This window comes from Phyllobates terribilis, unplaced genomic scaffold (genome assembly GCF_046119375.1).
Source record: "Phyllobates terribilis strain yellow unplaced genomic scaffold, ASM4611937v1 Scaffold_2__4_contigs__length_985480577, whole genome shotgun sequence".
NCBI classification, from domain to species: domain Eukaryota; kingdom Metazoa; phylum Chordata; class Amphibia; order Anura; family Dendrobatidae; genus Phyllobates; species Phyllobates terribilis.
Window position 1 is genome coordinate 134714230 of NW_027362762.1, and position 19694 is coordinate 134733923.

A 19694-nucleotide genomic window follows, 5' to 3' on the forward strand; every position below is an offset into this window, starting at 1 on the left:
CATCAGAATCTTCAACAGCTCCAGCTTGGCTTCTGAAGGGGATATCCTGAAGAACAAGGGCTTATCTGCCAGAGTGATATATATATATATACACACACACACTGATGAAACGGTGGACCTTGCGTCAGAAGATCTTCCTGAAAAGGTAAAATGATTGGGTCTTCCAATGCTAGATGACGTAGAAGGGAGAACCAACTTCTCCTTGGCCAGAACGGGACAATTGCTATGACTGTCGCCCGATCTTCCTGAATTTTCCGCAGCATTCTTGGAATTAGAGGAGCAGGTGGGAAGGCATATGTTAGTCCCTCTCCCCAATATTGTGAGTGCGTCCACAGCCAGAGGATGATCTTCTGGGTTCTAGAGAGAAGAAAGAGGTCTTCTTCGTATTTGTTCTGGATGCAAAAAGGTCTAGGTGCGGCTGACCCCATCTGCGGGTTAATTGCTGGAACACCTATTCCTTCAGTTCCCATTCTGAAGCCTTCATCTGAAGCCTGCTGAGGTAATCTGCCTCCTTATTGTCGGATCCCCGAAGGTGAACTGCTGAAGTGGAGCTCACTATCTTCTCTATACCTAAGAATATCCTGTTGGCAAGGGACTGGAGAAGTGGATGTCTTGATCCACCCTGATGTCTGATGAAAGAGACTGCCGTGATCTTGTCCGACAAAATTTTTACATGTCTGTCTTTTAGGACCGCCCGGCTTCTCTGGCGGGCTTTCCAGATTGCCTGCAGTTCCCGAAAATTCGATGATCGGGTCTGAATCTCTGTGGACCATGTTCCTTGGAGATAAGAATCTCCCACTCGAGCTCCCCATCCTGAGAGACTTGCGTCCGTGGTCACTAAAAGACAAGGTTCCAGAATCCACTGCACTCCCTTCTGTAGATTCTTCTGGTCGAGCCACCAGTGTAGAGAGTCCTGGGCGTCTCTGGACAAAGACATCTTCCTGTCTAGGTAATTCTGATGTCCGTCTGTTACTTCCAGGATGCATTTCGGTAGAGGCCTGGAATGGAACTGGCTCCATCTGACGCAGGTGATACATGACGTCATGATTCCCAAAATACTCATTGCCTTACGGATTGAAGGTTTTTTCTCTCTTGCAAAAGAACGAATCCTTTGTGGAATTGAGAGCATCTTGTCTTCCGGGAGACAAGACATTCGTATTTGGGAGTCGAGATGGACTCCCAGGAAGATGTGTGATGTACTTGGGACAAGATTGGATTTTTCTTTGTTCACAATCAAACCAAGGCTGGTTAATGTCCGTAGGACAAATTCCAGATGTTGCGTCATATCTAAAGGAGATCCTGCTACCAACAGGAAGTCGTCCAAGTACGGAATGATGGTAATATCCCCGAGTCGGATATAGGCCACCACCTCTGCCATTATCTTTGTAAAGATTCTGGGAGCAGATGACAGGCCAAAGGGAAAACATCGGAACTGGTAGTGTAGAATCTGACTGCCTGATGGTCGTGCAAACCTCAGATATTGCTGACTTGAGGAATGTATTAGCAGGTGGTAGTATGCATCCCTGAGGTCCAGGGTGCACATTACCGCATCCATGTCTATTAGAGGGATGGCTGATCTTACAGATTCCATGCGGAATTTCTTGTAGCGGACCCATCGGTTTAGGGGTTTCAAGTTGATTATTGTACGGAACTCCCCTGACGGTTTCTTTATTGAAAACAGAGAGGAGTAATGGCCCTGATGTTGTTCATGTTCTGGAACTGGCACAATAACCCTCTGATGTAGCAGCTTCTCTATGTCTGCCTGCAGACGGAGAGAGGTAGGGGAACCTCTCACCAGGTGGAATTTTTGAGGGGGGGGGGGGGTGTTTGAGAAAATTCTATCCTGTAACCCTGCGCTATAGTTGTTAGTATCCAGGGATTTTGAGTTATCCGATGCCAACTGTTTCTGAAAAACTTTAAATCGCCCCCCTACTCTGACATAGTCATTGTCGTTTTGGACGGGAACTAGTACTGGGCTGGTATCTTATCTTTGTTCCCCTAATTAAAACTCCAGCTTGTGGACCCCCCTTTTTTCTGCGTGTTATATTTACGGGAGGGGAACGGTTTACGAAAGGGCTGCTCCTTCTTTTTCTCCTCAGGGAAGCCCTTCTTTTTATCGGACGCTTTTTCTAGAATGTCATCTAGTACAGGTCCGAATACTCTGAGCCCTGAAAATGGAATGGAGCACAGTTCGTTCTTTGAAGCTGTATCTCCAGACCATGTTTTTAACCGAACAGCTCTACGGGCTGAGTTGGAAAGCGCGTTATTTCTCGCCGCAAATCTGACCGATTCCGCTGAAGAGTCGGCCATAAAATTTGTTGCCATTTTTAATAGGGGCAATGATTGAAGGAGAGATTCCCTCGGGGTGCCATCTCGTAGGTGACTCTCTAGCTCTTCTAGCCAGCTTCTCATGGATCTAGCAATAGATGTAGCAGCGACATTAGATTTAATAATCGCCACTGAAGCTTCCCAGGCTTTTTTCAAAAGTCCATCCGCCTTCCTATCCATAGGATCTTTAAGTCCTGACGAGTCTTCAAAGGGGATAGAGGTTTTCTTGACAACCTTAGCCACCGGGACGTCAATTTTAGGAATAGTGTCCCACACATTGGTGTCTTCTGGGTTAAAAGATAGTCGGGCACGGAAGTCTTGTGGTATAGAGAGTCTCTTTTCCGCATCCTCCCATTCCTCTAGTATCATGTCCTTCACATGGGGATTAACAGGAAAAACCATGGATCTCTGGGTTTTAAGACCACCAAACATCTCATCCTGAATGTTACTGCTCTTCTCCGTTTCTTCTACCTGCATCGTGTTTCGGACTGCTCGTAGAAGAATGTCCATAAAATCTGAGTGGAACATGTATCTTTTCCGCTCCCCGCCCTGAGGTGGACTAATTGTCTCACTGTCAGAGTCGCCAGATGGGTCGATTTCACCCTCAGAAGATGGCGCTATATCTTCTCTGGGTCTTTTGGGACCCGGGACATCCTGAACTCCTAAACCTGGGGGCTGCAGAGACGTGATAGAAGCCTGAACTTCTTCTTTAATTATACTGCGCATCTCATTGAATAAAGCCCCGTGCTCCTCCTTCAGCATGGAGGCTCTACATTCAGCACATAGACGTTTTGTATACGAGTCAGGAAGTCTGATGTTACAATCCAGGCACCTCTTGGATTTTACTGTGGCCTTTTTCCCTCGTATACTTCTTTTTTTCAGAAGGAGGTGGTAATTGCCCAGAGACATCCTATAAAAAATATGGAGGGCCTGGTAAGCGTAAGCCCCATTAGCCATATAAAAAGGGGTAATGGTACACTTACCCTCCCTGGATCACCCCACAGTCATGTATCAGGGTGTGACATATCTGCCATTATACTGCCAGGGGTGCCAAAGCTGTAAGCCTGCCTTTGCTGCTCCCCAGCCCCCCTTCTTATACCTTACCTGGTCGTCCTGTCATTTTCTCCTGCTCCCTGGCGTCTGGTCTAACCGCGGTTTGAATTTCCCGCGCGACCGCCACCGTAAGTCGTCATCTCCGGACTTCCGGTTTCGACGCCGGGCAGTCCTGGAGCCAGGAGAAGCCGGACCCGCCCAGAGCAGGACGCCGAGAGCCCCGCGATGGGGAAGCGGCACCTGGAGGCTCGAGCGACTCCCGACAGGGAGTGTCGGCCCAGGACCCGCTTGGCGGCGGGAAGGAGAGAGCCGTGGCCCCCCCGATCACCCCGGGGTCCCCTGAGGCATCTTTTCCTTCACACCAGTGCTCCGGCACCAGCGCTCCTCCTGTACTCCCTGTCCTGTGTAGGGACAGGAAAAACACTGAGGCAGCTGGGAGTGGGAGGGCTTTTAACCTCTTGTGCTTCCTGTCCCTACACAGGATATGGGATTACTCCTCCTATGGTGCTGTCATGGGGACGTACTGGAAATAGACATTCCTCACATGTATTAAAGCTGTCAAACAGTCGCAAGTCATGCACAAGAAGTGACTCAAACATAACACCGAGCAGCTGTAACTACTCGGTGCTCGCCAGAGCATACTCGGCGAAAGGGTTAACAAAACATACTCGCTCATCACTACTTGTAATCAGTGTGTGTGCATAAAAGCTGAGCGAGTTTCTGGGATCCAGACAGACCCTTGCATCTTTCATCCAGCCACTGACGTTTCTGGATTGTGAGTCATGCTGAAAGCAAAAGACTTGTCAATGGATCTACGGGAAAGGGTAGTTGAACTGTATAACACAGGAAAGGGATACAAAAAAAATATCCAAGGAATTGATAATGCCAGTCAGCAGCGATCAAACTGATTAACAAATGGAAAATCAGGGGGTAGTGATGGGAGGTAGGTCATAGAATAGCAATGAAACTGGAGGGTGAGGGAGAAGCAGGATATGTAATAGTACACAGGGAACTTGTACTGAATTGGGGGGGGGGGCACAGAAGCTAAATAATTTATATTTTTTATTGTCAGGGGAAAAGTGGCTAATTATAGCTAATGGGGGGCACAGTGTTGGTTTATCAGTTTATATTTTGAATGGCGAATTGCACCGTACATTAATGGTGTGGTGCATATCTGTGTTCAGGAGCGCGGTGTGGAGGACTTTGTCTGTGTTGCTACCAGTCATCGTGTAGCCCCAGCCTAAGGCCTCATTCAGACATCAGGTTTTTTGACACATGAGAAAAAGGCACCAATTTTCATCAGTGTTTGGTCAAATTTTCATTAGTTTTTTTTTTTTTTTTTTTAAAACTGATAGATAAGAGAAGGTGGAGGAACTTATTTTTCAAGTCAGTAAAGAACAAACAGCACACAGATGGCATCAGAATGCTGTCAGAATTTTTTTCACTGCTCCATAGACTTACATTGCTGATTTTGATCCGACACTTGGATCAACATCGGACATATCTCTGTGATTCAGTATGTGCTAAATGTGAAAAAAAGAGGAAAGTATTCATACGTGAAAAACTGATGTGTGACTGAGGCCTAAATTTAACAACACAGCCTATTTATTTTACTCACTTATATAGCGCCATTAATTCAACGGCGCTTTACACAGACATTTTCAGCACTGTCCCCATTGGGGCTCACAATCTAAATTCCCTATCAGTATGTCTTTGGAGTCTAAGAGCTATGACCTAATGTGATTTTTCTAAGTGGCCCCAGACCACCTCTTAGTTTGAGACCCCTGGTCTATTTACACCCCCCCCCCCCAAAAAAAAAAAAGTCTTTTGAGGGGCACAATTAGTAAAATAAAAATAGATAAAAAAGCCACCTCTATTCCCAGCTGCAGTTTTTTAGCTGTGCTCAAACAAACTAACAAAAAAAACCACTATACAGGGTTTCTAAAAACTTCACGTACAGAGAATACCCAAATGTGCCCGGTCATGAATCGGAACAAATGGCCTGGTCTACAGATGATTAACAATAAAATACTGAATAAAAAAAATGAACACCCCACTTACGAACAGAAATATTTCTGGGAATTCGTACTGAAGAGATGGTAGATGGATTGGTTACTCCTGCAGTCGTCTCTCTCCGCTTCATTTTTCTGCTAAAAACACAACATAAACCCAACGTAAAACAAAGAATGAAGCATCGGAAGATTCCTACTACCAAGGCCCTATTAGGACATATGAGGAGGGGGACAATACTTTTAAAGGGAATGTGTCATCAGAAAGTTACCTATTGTTTTAATCAGGTTTTTGAGTTGTGTATTTTTTTTTTTTTTTTTTATTATTTTTTTTTTAAATTAGTGATTTTTTTATCTTCATATCATGATCTTTATAAAAAAAAAAAAAAAAAAAAAAAAAAATTGTCTTGCAATTTTCACATTGACCAAATTAGTCAATATATTAATTCATTAATTTATAAAGTAGACACTGTGCATTTAAAAAAAAAAACGCCAGAATTGCAGGTTTGCAATAATTGCATGCGACTTTATGATCACTTTTTTTTTCACCCGAAAATGATACCACTAAAAACTTTTCCCCTAAAAATCAAGCTCTCGCACAGCTCCATCCTTGGGCAAATTAAGAAGTTATGAGTCTGAAAATGCATTGGATTCAACATAACGTTCCCGCACACCTCGGATTACGTTGTCTGCAGACACACGGCTCGTTTACCCCACGTGTCGTCGGCAACCAATCAATCAATGGGCTCAGGGGTAAATGTCCCGACACATCTGCGGATTAGCTGTAGATGTCAGGTGGGTTATAGAAGCTGTGACATCTCCAGCAAAAAATGACGACGAGAGAACAATATTTTGGATCCAATGAATACAAAATATTAAAAAAAAAAAAAAAAAGTCAAAATTTTTCTCCCCTCTCTATAAAAAAAAAAAAAAAAAAAAAAAAAAAAAAATGTATTAAGAAATTATGTGTTCCTCAGAAGACAAAAAATCTACAACTCATGCACCAAGAAACAAGCTTTCATGCAGCTTTATTGAATGGAAAAAAAAAAAAAAAAATTTATAGCTCTTGGAAGAAAAAAATAATTGCTCAGCACTGAAGGCCCATATAGGGCGAGGTGATTCTCATGAGTACACCCTACCGTCTCCCAGCTTCCTACTTACTGGGGGCAGTGGTGCATTCCTGAGTGATTGACAGTTTGTACCAGAGACAATGTTGTGCTGCCGGCCGACCGGTGCACTCGCCGATGCGGATATACAGTGGAGAAAATAAGTATTTGATACAATGCCGATTATGCAAGTTTCCCCACCTACAAGGAATGGAGAGGTCTGTAATTTTTATCGTAGGTACACTTCACCTGTGGGAGACAGAATCTAAAAATAAAAACCAGAAAATCACATTGTATGATTTTAAAATAATTAAATTGTATTTTATTGCATAAAATAAGTATTTGATCACCTACCAACCAGCAAGAATTCTGTCTCTCACAGACCTGTTAGTTTTTGTTTAAGAAGCCCTCCTACTCTGCACTCATTATCTGTATTAATTGTACCTGTTTGAACTCATTACCTATCCACACAATCAATCACACTCCAACCTCTCCATCATGGCCAAGACCAAAGAGCTGTCCAAGAACACCGGGGACAAAATTGTAGACCTGCACAAGGCTGGGATGGGCTACAAGACAATAGGCAAGCAGCGGGTTAGAAATAAGATAAAGAGATGGAGAGAGGGTAGAGACACCATTTTGTTTAGAACGGTACAGGCTTTAACTTGTTATGTCACAAGATTATGTTTGTTGATATTTTGTTTTTGTAGAGTCAAATTCAAAATTTTGATGCACAATTTTGAAAAAACAATATGTTATAAAATTTCCCAAAAAGGCATGTGTTACTTGAGTTTTTGGTTACATTTGTACAAGGATCTCCTTGGGGTCATATTTTTAAGTGTGATTTTCTAAATACAGTCTTAGGCTATGTGCCCACGATGCAGAAATGAAGCAGAAAATTTCTGCAGCATTTCTGCATCTCCCTGGCAGAAAAAAACGCATGCAGATTCTGCAGGAAAAACGCATGCACAATACATGCGGATCCACATGCGTTTCCGCATGCAGATTGACAAGCGCTTTCCAGGCGATAGCATCACTTGGAAAGTGCTTGACAACTAGGTCACACTGTATAAATCCATGCAAACAGCATGGATTTATACAGTGTGAACCGTAAAAATGAAAACAAATAAAGCTATACTCACCCCCGATGCCCCGGCGTGGCTGCAGCGCTCGTTCCTGTCTGGTTCCCGGCTGCCGGCATATCGCGAGACAGAGCGGTGAAGGGCCTGCGGTCACATGACTGTGACGTCACCGAAGGTCCTTCAGCGCTGCTGGCATTCAGAGAGAAGACGCCGGACAGGTGAGTATAAACTTTATTTGTTATTTTATTCTTTTTTACAGGTACAATGGTACCCAGGTCTGGATGAGAGTCTTCTCTCCTCCAGAACTGGGTACCATCCGCACATAGAGACGCATAGAAGCCGCTTGTAAAAATGTACAGTCGCGGTTTCTATGCGTCTCAATGCAAGTCAATGGCGGGAGTTCCGCTGCACTTCCGCAAAATTAAATGACATGCTGCGGATTTTTGTACGTAGCATAAACGCTGCGGAAAAATCCGCAGCATGTGCATAGAACATGCGGAATCCCCTTGGGGACCATCGGGTGCGGATTACCTAGCGTTTCACAAGCGTTTCCGCTGCGGAAATTCCGCAGCATAAACGCTTGAAAAACGCTACGTGGGCACCCAGCCTTATCCTATCCTGTTTAATACTAAAATAAAAGAAGCAATATTAAATATACATGTATCAAATGTTTTTATTACAACACTAGACGTGTCCTTTTTCAAGTTTTTAAACAGAGTATGGTAGTTAACTCATCAAGCTTTAAAATAAAACAAAATGAGCAAGTCTGAACAATTATTAGTAAGTGTACTGGGCGAGATTTAATCTTGTCCACAATCTCTTACTAACAATGGCCGTTTCCTTTTGTGTCTCAGTATGTCCGGCTGTTATGGTGTTTGGGTCCACCTGAATTAGATCTGATTTTTGTTTACTTTTTGTGACTGGATTGGTGGAGAGCAGTCTGAGAGGGAGGATTTGAGTGTTTTAAAGCTCATCTCATGGTCCGGTCAGCTGTTCGTTGTGTGAAGATGCAGCTGAAGCATCCCCCTCACCCACCCAAAGTCTAAAAAAAAAAAAAAGTTTTTTTTATTTGGAAAACAGACCCTACACTTTTAGACCACAAGCTGAACAAATCGGAATTCAAGATTTTTAAATTGACACTGTTTATATAGGGTTTTTTTTGTTTGTTTTTTTTAGGTATAATCCCATTGAGAGCCCAACTTGAATTTTGGAACAGATGTGGCTAGGAGCATAGGAGGCACATGTGATTTTTTTGCAAACTTAATATCATATTGATTTTCTGCGTTTGATTCCGCATGGGTACAATATAGTGACATATCTGTTGAAAGCCTGTACTGTTCTGAGTTGAATGATGTTTTTTTTTCCATTTCTCTATCTTGTTTCTTGCCTGAGTTATGAGGAGAAACGTAAAGGCGTGCAACACAGAAATTCACGTTTTTCCACACCTTTGAAAATTAATTAACCCCAAAGGTGGTTTGCACGTTAATGACCAGGCCAATTTTTACAATTCTGACCACTGTCACTTTAGGAAGTAATTACTCTGGAACGCTTCAACGGATCCCCCTGATTCTGAGATTGTTTTTTTGTGACATATTGTACTTTATGACAGTGATAAAATTGTCGATATGACTTGCGTTACTTTGTGAAAAAAAAATAGTAAGTTTGCCAAAAATTTCGCAATTTTCAAAATTTTAATTTTCATGCCCTTAAATCAGAGAGATGTGTCACATAAAATAGTTAATAAATAACATTTCCCACATGTCTACTTTACAGCAGCACAATTTTGGAACCAAAATGTTTTTTTGCTAGGGAGCTATAAGGGTTAAAAATTGACCAGTGATTTTCCATTTTTCCAACAAAATTTTACAAAACCATTTTTTTTTTTTTTGGGACCACATCACATTTGAAGTGACTTTGAGGGGCCTTTATGACAGAAAACACCGAAAAGTGACACCATTCTAAAAACTGCACCCCTCAAGGTGCTCAAAAACACATTCAAGAAGGTTATTAACCCTTCAGGTGCTTGACAGGAATTTTTGGAATGTGGAAGAAAACAATGAACATTTAACTTTTTTTTTCACAAAAATGTTGTTACTTTAGATCCCAATTTTTTTTATTTTCGCAGGGGTAACAGGAAAAAAATGGACTCCAAAATTTGTTGTGCAATTTCTCCTGAGCACGCTGATACCCCTTATGTGGGGGAAAACCACTGTTTGGGCGCATGGCAGGGTTCGGAAGGGAAGGAGTGCCATTTGACTTTTTGAATTTAAAATTTGCTTGAATAATTAGCGGACGCTATGTTGCGTTTGGAGAGCCCCTGATGTGCCTAAACAGTGGAAACCCCCACAAGTGACCCCATTTTGGAAGCTAGACCCTTCAAGGATTTTATCAAGGGGTATAAGTGAACATTTTGAACCCAGAGGTACAGCACAGAATTTGATAACATTAGGTCATCATCTTGAATAAATTGTCATTAGTCTTGAGCACAAGTGCTGACTACTCGAGTTTGCATCGGGTACTCGGGTATGCACCAAGTATCGCGGGTGCTCAAGTGACATGCTCGAGGCCCCGCCCTGCATGTTTCACGGTTATTAGACACCCAAACAAAAAACATGTGGCGATCGCTCGTGCATTGCAGGCAATCCCTGCGAGGTTTTATTGACTGATTTTTTTTTTTAGATTCTGTCTCTCACAGTTGAAGTGTACCTATGATAAAAATTACAGACCTCTCCATTCTTTGTTGGTGGGAAAACTTGCAAAATCGGCAGTGTATCAAATACTTATTTTCCCCACTGTATGTGAATCTACAGCATGGGAGGAGCACAGGGACACTGAAGCTTATCTATAGCAAAGAGCTTGTAAGTGCGGTGCACGTTCAGCCACTAGACTGCAGTGGTGGTTGGTAACCCAGGCAACCAGCAATAAACAATACATTTAAAAACCCTCGTTTCTCAAGAAAAGTTTTAAGAATAAGTAAATTGCAACATTGCCCGTTTTCACAAGAACTTTACAATTTATCTTGTATAAGAACATGGGAATAATCCATTAATCAGGGACTGTAGATCAGTCATGTGACCACTGCTGCCAGTTACAGGCCGCAGGGGCGATGTCAGCATACAAGGCACATTATCGCTGAGGCCAGTGATTAGCTGCAGACGTCACAGGGATAATGTATGGCACATAATCACTAAAACCAGTGATTGGCTGCAGCACGCACATGATCGCTGAGGCCAGTGATTGGCTGCACAGGTAAACAGGAATGATATACAACACGATTTCTGCAACAAGCCAGCAGAAACTAGGACATTGCAATATTATTCCCAGACTGAACATTGCTGCCATCCATTGGGTAAGTGCTATACCTGTGAAAAACACTAACAGAACACATAAATGAAACAGGGAAATGTGAACAAAGCCCACAAGAGCGAAACTTCAACTTACAGTGCCGCATATGGCGAAGGCCGCACCATAAGCCGTTCACACACTCACTGCCCAGACACCACACGTAGAAGCGCTCCCCGCCATTTTAAGTGAGGCAGATAACACCGCTGTGACTATCATATCCGGAAGAGCCGCTGAGAGGTCACGTGACCTGGCCATTCGCCTTCTGTATGAGCTCACGTGTGTCAATAAAGTTTTCGGTGTTCTGTGTTTACAAACGCCATGGCCCCGCCCCTTCCCTCCTGTCACTCATTGCTGTTGCTATGGTAGCGGCGCAGTGTCATTCTCTGGGCAGCCCAGTACGGAAGCGCCGGCTCTTCCTGACACAAGAGGTGGGATCTCGGAGTCTGCAGCGCCGCGGAGAGGTCTGTCGCCCTTATGTATGTGCTTGGCTGCCATGTGTCTTGTCCGTCCCTGCGCCGCCCGGGACTCCCTGAGCAGGTGGCGGCCTGGCTGCTGCTGGCCTCGGGCCTCCCGGACACGGCTTATGGAGCGGAATGCAGAACCGCGCAGCTGTGAAAGACTTCCGTGGAACTACAACTCCCAGGGGGGTGGGTGGTTTATTTCCTCTGTGCATTCAGGGAGCTGTAGTTCCACAGCAGCTGGGGGCCGTCCTAGTCACCTGTGCAGTGTACAGGGTGTCCGGCAGGGGGCGCGCCCCCAGACTGCTGCCCTCACTTCTGGGGCGTGTCACAGGTCAGGGGCCACGGGGGCACCTGGCAGAAAGTGTGGGGGCCACGGGGGCACCTGGCAGAAAGTGTGGGGGCCACGGGGGGAGCCTGTGTAAGCAGACTATTGCACATCCGCCAATCTGCACCGTTTACTGGTCGACGGCCTTTTAGTGCCGTCAGTCTGTCTGTGGGGACGGATTCTTAGTGCACTAGAGCATAGAAATAAGTCATTTTTAGCCAGCAAAAAATAACAAGTTTTCCCCCATATGCAGTCTGTACACGATCTATAGGTCCATTATTTACTTTTACTCATCAGCTGTAAATAACATTTAAACGACCAAATCTAGTTTTCTATGTACAGAATTACAATGTGTATTTATAATCGGATGCTGTACAGATGATCTGTATGGAATCTGACTTTTCTTGTATGTTTTTGCACACCCATAGACTTGAATTGGTGACTCTTATGCAAATTGCAAAGTATTGAAGAGGCCAGTGCATGCTGCACTTTTTGTATTTTTTCACTTAGGCACTTGATCCTTGATTAAAAAAAACATACAAACAAAAACAAATGTTTATCTGATCAGCCTTATTGAATAAGGTTGGTCCTTGTGTTGTCCATATGAGGACAGCACTCGAACCAAAAATATGGTAATCAGTCATTGCTCAGTACACAGTGAGCAACGGCTACAAGCACACCCGGCAGTTTGATTGATAGCTGGCTCTACAGTGCATCTGTGAAGAGCGAGCTGTCAATCAAAGTCTCGGAGTGCGCTTACAGCCTCAGCTCACTGAGTGATGACTGAAGTCGTTCCTTACCTCCATGACTGAAAGCCAGCAGCTCCCGGGAGGAATAAAGTTCATTTTCTCCTGGTAGTCGCACTTTCAGTAATGCGTCCAGGCACCATTGTAACATTATTAACTTGCAGACTAAAGGGACTCTGTCAGCACAGGGTGACTATTCAATCCAAGTAAAGGCGCATGGAGCATCATGGCGTGGCCACTCATTTCAATACTCCTTCCCATCTGCTTGTTTTCCATCTGTCTCTACCTCTCTCTTTCTCTATGAAGCCAGAGCTGTCAATCAAAGATGGAGATAGAGGGACAACAGGCAGAAGGGAAGGTGTATATAAATATTTGGCCCCTCCATCATGCGCTGAGTGCCTGTACTTGGCTTGAACAGTCATTCTGTGCTGACAGTCCCTTTAACCAGGGCTGTGGAGTCGGTAAGCCAAACCTCCGACTCCTCAATTTCCATGACACAGACTCCGGCTCCCTCACACACGGCTCATGTTTAAGTGATAAATTTACTGTAGCACAGATTAATCTCGCCTAAAATTCTAGACCCTTAGATCAGGAATAGGACAGACATTTATAGGACATTTCATAACTTTCCCAAATTATTATAAAAATATTCCCCACAAACTGCATTGAACTACTCTACCCAATTTATCATATATTTTAGGAGTCGTAGTTGGTCCATTTTATACTGACTCCTCCAAAATGGACTCTGACTCCACAGCCCTGCCTTTAACCCTATATCTGCAGGTTAATAGCTTTGGGGGGCATGACAGATTCCCTTCAAAGGGGTTGTCTGACACTGGGGAAAAAAAGCATATTTTAAGGCATGGATGTTTTTAAAACATTTGAGAGCAGCGCCCTCACCTTCCAGCCGGCAGCTTCAGAATTGGTGTCTGTTCTATTTGGAAGTCAACAGGAACCCTATAGCATGCGATTGGCTGCAGCAGTCAAGTGACTGGAAGATTGCGTCATTGGATGTTTCTTTGATGATGCGCTTTTAGCCATCTGACCACTGCAGCCAATCCAAGCTTCAGCAGTCCTGTTGTCTTCCATGTGGCACGCACATCGTTTCCAGAGCTGGCGCAGACCTAAATCCACATGGGTTAAGGAGAGTAAGTGTGTTCCCTTTATTGTTTTAAAAACATCCATGCCTAAAAGAAAATGACTTTACTTCATTACTGATAGAGATGTTCCCACTCCAGGACCTCAGCAATCACCTGCTCACTGTGACTGGACTTAGGAGCAAGTGTTTAATCTGTATCTATACTGCACAGATGTGCTGCGTCCTCCGGAGACAATCTGGATAATAAATGAGGGGCAGGACCCTTCCTGCAATAACTCAGGATTCACTTAAATTAGTTTCCAAAATCAGCCAATGGGTTTTCTAAATAATTAAAAAATGAAACAAAGTTGGGTGAATTTGCCCTGCAGGTCTTTCCAGCTATAGTGATGTCCTCTACTAGTGGGGTACAACACGGTGCAGTAATGACATCCCCGGTACATCGCTGAGGCCGGTGATTGGCTGCTGGGTAGAGCGGTGGTACGGTAATGGTGGCTGGTTTATCAGGTAGCTAGTGAGTCTGTTATTTTATCCATCCCCCCCACCACCACCTTTGGTCTAATTATTGAATAAGCCAGAAACCCTCTTGTAAAGGCCATACGTCACGTCCATACTGTGTGGATTCGAGACATGTGAATACAACATTTTCTGCTCCAATTTTACAACCCAGTGTTGAGTATGTGTATTTACATAGAGCGGCATGTGATGTTTCTAATGATAGGGTTACTAAGCTTTGGTCTTTCCTGTGCTCTACACAATGTTATCTGGGCATCCGGCCAAGTGACACCATTGTGTTATGCAGCAAGGCTTACACACACTGCATGTTGTGTGGAGTGCAGATTGCACAATATGCCGGCCGTGCTCTCGTCACATACGTGTCCATCATCCCAACGCTCAGCATACCTAATATTTTATGTAACCTGAGTGCATGGAAACTTCATAGACTAATGTTGTACAAGGGCTTCTGTCGCTTGGACATGACTTGGAGTTTCCTCTCTATAGTAAAGTGGATATGTCACCAGATTTTACATTACAAAATGCATACTTTATTAAAGGGTTATTCCAATCCAAAGGTTAGAGGACAACATAATGATCACTGGACTCCCCGCAATCCCCAAATCAGGGCTCAGGATCCTGGAGAAAGCCAAGTACAGCTGTATGTATGGGGATAATGGATCTCATGAAACTAGTGTACTGACTCTTAAAATGCATGACTATGTAATCCTTTGTGAAAGTCCCCCCCTTAACTACTGTATATCAAAGGAGAATTTTATGAGTTCTGCTCTAGCTTGATGAAAACTAAATTTCTTTTAGGGGGCTTTCACGCTGCGTTCTGGCACCCGTTTGTTGCCAGACGGGGCTTGGTTCCGAACCCACTTAAAAACCGGATTCAGGCATATGCACCGACAGAGCGAACGTGCTCTCTGATGTGCATCATTTTCGGGCGTGTATGGCTACTGGAGGCGGACACTCAGACGTCGTATATGGGTGCCAGAACGCAGTGTGAAAGAACCTTTATACAGCCATTTTAACCTGGATTTTCAAAGGAAATACACCGGCCTCCTCAAGTTTAAGATCTAATTAATAATGCATGCAGTCTGTTCACTGTATTTAATAATGTATGCAGACCCTCAGTGACAGTATATGATGCCCATGTGTAGTAGGTGGTGTGCCAGCTATATGTCGGCATGTGCCCATGATGACACGCAGCAGTGCTTTCTCATGGTGTGGTACCTGTACATTGCACTGTCCCTATGACACACCAGTGTATTGGGTTCATGACACCTCTCTGAGTTATTTCAGCTTTATTGTCCTCGCAGCGTTCGCTTTGGCTTTCTCCACACCCGGTGACTCACATCAGGCTTTGAATTGCATTTGATTGAGGAAACTTTTGTCCAGCCGCCCGTTCACACAATAGTGGACTAAACTGCTGTACTATTAATCAGTATTGTCACATTTATCCATACACATGCGTTTAGCTATTGATCAGTCCGGCCCATGTGTGCTGTAGACCTATATCTGTATATGGATTATCCCATCCGCAGTGTATACCAACTCTCCAGCTGATATACAGCTTTCAAGAATAGAGTGTCATTATTTTTTACACAAAGTATACATTGATAATACCGCCGTGTTTTTATGCAGTAGGGTCCATTGATTGACGTCCCTGACCGCTGTATTCAGGATCCATGTGCGACTGATAATAGGATTGTGTGCTTGAAGCCTTTCAATGCTTGTTCCCGACCGGAGAGTCTTGTTCCAGTATAGCTCCCACCTTCAGGGCGCATGCACACGACCGATTATATCAGATGAGTGTTATCCGTAGTTTTCACACATAGCACTCATACCCATGATATTGTATGGGGCTGTGCACATGTCCGATTCTTTTTTTTTTTTTCCTGGACCGGGGACATTTCTGATTTTGATCCCAGTGTCCATGCAAGTTTATGGGTCAGTGAAAAAGCATCGGACAGCACTCAGATGACATGCAAGTGCGGTCCGATTTTCACAGACTGCCTTAATGGAAAAGGTGGAGAAACATTTTTATTTTTTTCTCTGTCCACCTCTGAGAAAAACTGATCCCTTTCTAATTAAACTCTGATCAGTAAGAAACGGATCATTTTTCTTGGATCAAGAGGAAACGGTCATGTGACCGTACCCATGGGGTGAATATGCAGTTAGACAGGACTTTTCTAATGAAGCAGGGTGCTGAGTGCCTGATTGATGATTTTTTTCCTCTTATTTTATAGCAGCACGCCACCTTATACCCGGTCCTGCTGCAAGAAATACATTTTCAGCAATAATTTGCAAATAGAAGAGAGAAATTTGCAGAACTGATAACCATGGACCTTCCCAGCCTATTAATATCTGGCCTTCCCTGCCTGATAATATCAGCCCACGGCTGTCTGTTTTCCCTTAGCTGGTTAATAAAAATAGGGGCGACCCCACATTATATTTTTTTAATTATTTAATAGGTTTAATAAGGCTAAACACCTTTTGGTGCAAGTTTATTATATGTAGGGTACTTGTGTCATTAAATTTCTTCATGACATCTATCTATTCTTTATCTCTATTCTATGTATTCTACATATCCATCTATCTATCTTTTCTATTCTGACGGTTCTGGCTGTGAATTTACTGTACTTGGCTGATGAAATGTCAGGTTTCCTTTTGAGATTTGTGCGTAAAAGTCAGTCGGCACACGCATGGTCCATGCGCCATGCTATTTTCTTCTCGCCCCCCATTGACTTGCATTGGCGAGTGCAACCCAATTCTTGCATCCACCCGCAGCACGCTGCGATTCTTTTTCCTCAGTCCGGTCCGAGCTGAGAAAAAACTGGCAGCTGAGTACTGACTCAGTCACCAACATTTGGTCAGAGTGCAATGAGATGTTTCCTCGCATTGCACTCATCTGATTTAGTGTGAGCGAGCCCTAAGTCTAAGTAAAAGTTGCCAATTGATTAATACATTTCCAGGAGGAGTAACAGAGGACCACATAGGGCCCAGACCAGGTCAGACAGAAGATATGTTCCCTGATAACTCTAGGCAGGTCTGCGTACACAGGCTTTTTTCACATCTGTTAGAAAAATGGCTGCGGTAACAATAAAAGTAATATGCTGTTATCCAGATGATCGTGTTAAGCATAAGGCTATGTTCACACATCATGTTTTTTGGGCGTCAATTTTCTGCAGCAAAACCTGATCCTCAAGGGCATTTTGTTCAGGATTTTTCTTGCAGTTTTGGTGCGTTTGTTCAGTGTATTTTTTCACTATCCTTCTGTCTCTTTTTATGCATGTACATAAAGTTCTGTGAAAAATAACAACCCCATTCTATTTTGGCATCAAAAACGCTGATACAAATTTTGATGCATTTTTTTATGCGTCTTTTTTCACCACGCATTACTTCCTATGGGTGAAAAAAAAACGCTGAAAGAAGTGACATGCTGTATTTTCCAAAAAAAACATGCAAAGCACAAAGTCTTGAATGAAAAAAAACCATGATGTGTGAACAGAGAATTCTGGTTTCTCATAGACTTTGCTGGTACTTCAAAAGTCAGCTGAAAATTTGCATAAAAAACTGCATCAAAAAGGCTTAAAAAAACATGATGTGTGAACATAGCCTAAGGTGGTCCCGCTCGCCTCATGCGGTTGTGTGAGACACAATGCTGAAGGAGCGTTGTACGGGATTCCCAGCTGCCGCAGCCCCACAGGTTGGCAGATGAAGCGTAGTATTTAGGCAGCTTGGAGGTAGCGAGTAATCTGCGCTGCGCGTAACCAATAAAGGAGTCCAATTCAAGAGAGGGTCTCATTGCAGTTTATTCTCGATAAAAAAGAAATTAATCTCTGTGGTCTCCTAAAGAAATGTGAATACTTCAAAATGCATCAAGAATAACCCACAATGATCCCCTCTCTTGAATTGGACTCCTTTATTGGGTACAGTACCAGCAGCACAGGGCACCCGCTACCTCCAAAATGCCCCTTTACATCCATAGCAGAACGAGGCCTACCTGACAAGTAGCTGTCACTGTCTAGCCCAGAGTCTCTACAAGCAGGATGGCAAACACCAGTGTCCTCGCTCCTGATGGGGAGCCGACAGATGAGGCGCTGTCAGCACCTTCTGCGGTGGCATTAAGGTGGGTGAGGAAGGACGCAACGAATACCGGTGGAGGTGGTTAGCATCAGCCTTTAAATTGGGATCTGGAGACGCGAGACGCGAGGCGCAAATGTGCGCAGTCTCCCCAGACAAATGGCACATCTCCACGGTGTGGCACCGCATGCTTCATTGTGCATCTGCCGGGAACAGTCCCATTTCGGGAGTAAGGTCTTGAGCTGGATTCACACATTTGTGTATCACGGTCCGAGTACGGACCACTATTGATGAACTGCTCTTGGGTTGTGACAGCTTCATATATGCACGACGTGCCTGGTAAATCACGGATGAGTGAATGCAGCGTGATTCACAGAGCCCTGAGGTGGTGGGGCCACATCCCTACTCACCATCATCTAGTAACCCCATGAGATCCGGAAGCCATATAAAGGCTTGATGAGAGTGGCGCAGCCATGTCTTACCATTTTCTGCGACCCGTTTGCAAGAACTATATGACTTTTGGCAACTACAATGACTTCCAAGTTGTATCGCTCTGTTCTCTTATTATATCTGCCTGGGCATTTTAGCAGGAACGCCAGACCTGCTTCCTTAAGCACCTGCCATGCCAGCATTGTAAGGCTGGATAGAGTGCCAAGAATTGGAGCTGGGCTTGGTAATAAGTCACAAGCATTGACCAGTTAACGCAGCAATTATAATAACTGAGCACTTTATTCTGACACCACCATAACCTGCGGTAGGCTCTACAGGCTCCCACAGAAGTCGTCCTGTTGACCTACGTTTTCACTGAGGGCATCCCGCTGGCGTACATTTGCACTGAGGGGCGTCCCGCTGGCATGCGTTTGCACTGAGGGGCGTCCCGCAGGCGCACGTTTGCACTGAGGGGCGTCCCGCAGGCGCACGTTTGCACTGAGGGGCGTCCCGCAGGCGCACGTTTGCACTGAGGGGCGTCCCGCAGGCGCACGTTTGCACTGAGGGGCGTCCCGCAGGCGCACGTTTGCACTGAGGGGCGTCCCGCAGGCGCACGTTTGCACTGAGGGGCGTCCCGCAGGCGCACGTTTGCACTGAGGGGCGTCCCGCAGGCGCACGTTTGCACTGAGGGGCGTCCCGCAGGCGCACGTCTGCACTGAGGGGCGTCCCGCAGGCGCACGTCTGCACTGAGGGGCGTCCCGCAGGCGCACGTCTGCACTGAGGGGCGTCCCGCAGGCGCACGTCTGCACTGAGGGGCGTCCCGCAGGCGCACGTCTGCACTGAGGGGCGTCCCGCAGGCGCACGTCTGCACTGAGGGGCGTCCCGCAGGCGCACGTCTGCACTGAGGGGCGTCCCGCAGGCGCACGTCTGCACTGAGGGGCGTCCCGCAGGCGCACGTCTGCACTGAGGGGCGTCCCGCTGGCGCACGTCTGCACTGAGGGGCGTCCCGCTGGCGCACGTTTGCACTGACGTTCACCATTGATGCAGTTTGTCTGGGTGACAGGTTCACTGTATTTAGGAGTATAAAGCTCTTCATTATTTATCCTTCTAAATTTATTGCTGGGACC

General features: G+C 44.9%; 2 protein-coding genes across 7 annotated transcripts in view; one reads left to right on the plus strand and one right to left on the minus strand.

Moving 5' to 3' along the window:
• Positions 1 to 11235, minus strand: part of SETDB2 (SET domain bifurcated histone lysine methyltransferase 2) — a 46349-nt gene extending 35114 nt beyond the window's left edge. The window contains exons 1-3 of one of the 4 annotated variants that reach the window (XM_073662698.1): positions 11020 to 11058; positions 5443 to 5531; positions 4843 to 4904 (exon numbers count right to left, since the gene is read on the minus strand). In XM_073662698.1, the coding sequence (XP_073518799.1) occupies positions 4843 to 4883 (41 nt within the window). In that variant the 5' untranslated portion in view covers positions 4884 to 4904; positions 5443 to 5531; positions 11020 to 11058. Of the gene's footprint in view, positions 1 to 4842; positions 4905 to 5442; positions 5532 to 11019 lie in introns of those variants that run through there. The other 3 variants (XM_073662697.1, XM_073662696.1, XM_073662699.1) reach the window with 3 other exon arrangements.
• Positions 11236 to 11239: 4 nt separating this feature from the next.
• CAB39L (calcium binding protein 39 like) overlaps positions 11240 to 19694 on the plus strand; it is a 105867-nt gene continuing 97412 nt past the window's right edge. The window contains exon 1 of one of the 3 annotated variants that reach the window (XM_073662701.1): positions 11240 to 11384. The gene's annotated coding sequence lies outside the window, so the exon portion shown is untranslated. Of the gene's footprint in view, positions 11400 to 19694 lie in introns of all 3 variants that reach the window. The other 2 variants (XM_073662702.1, XM_073662706.1) reach the window with 2 other exon arrangements.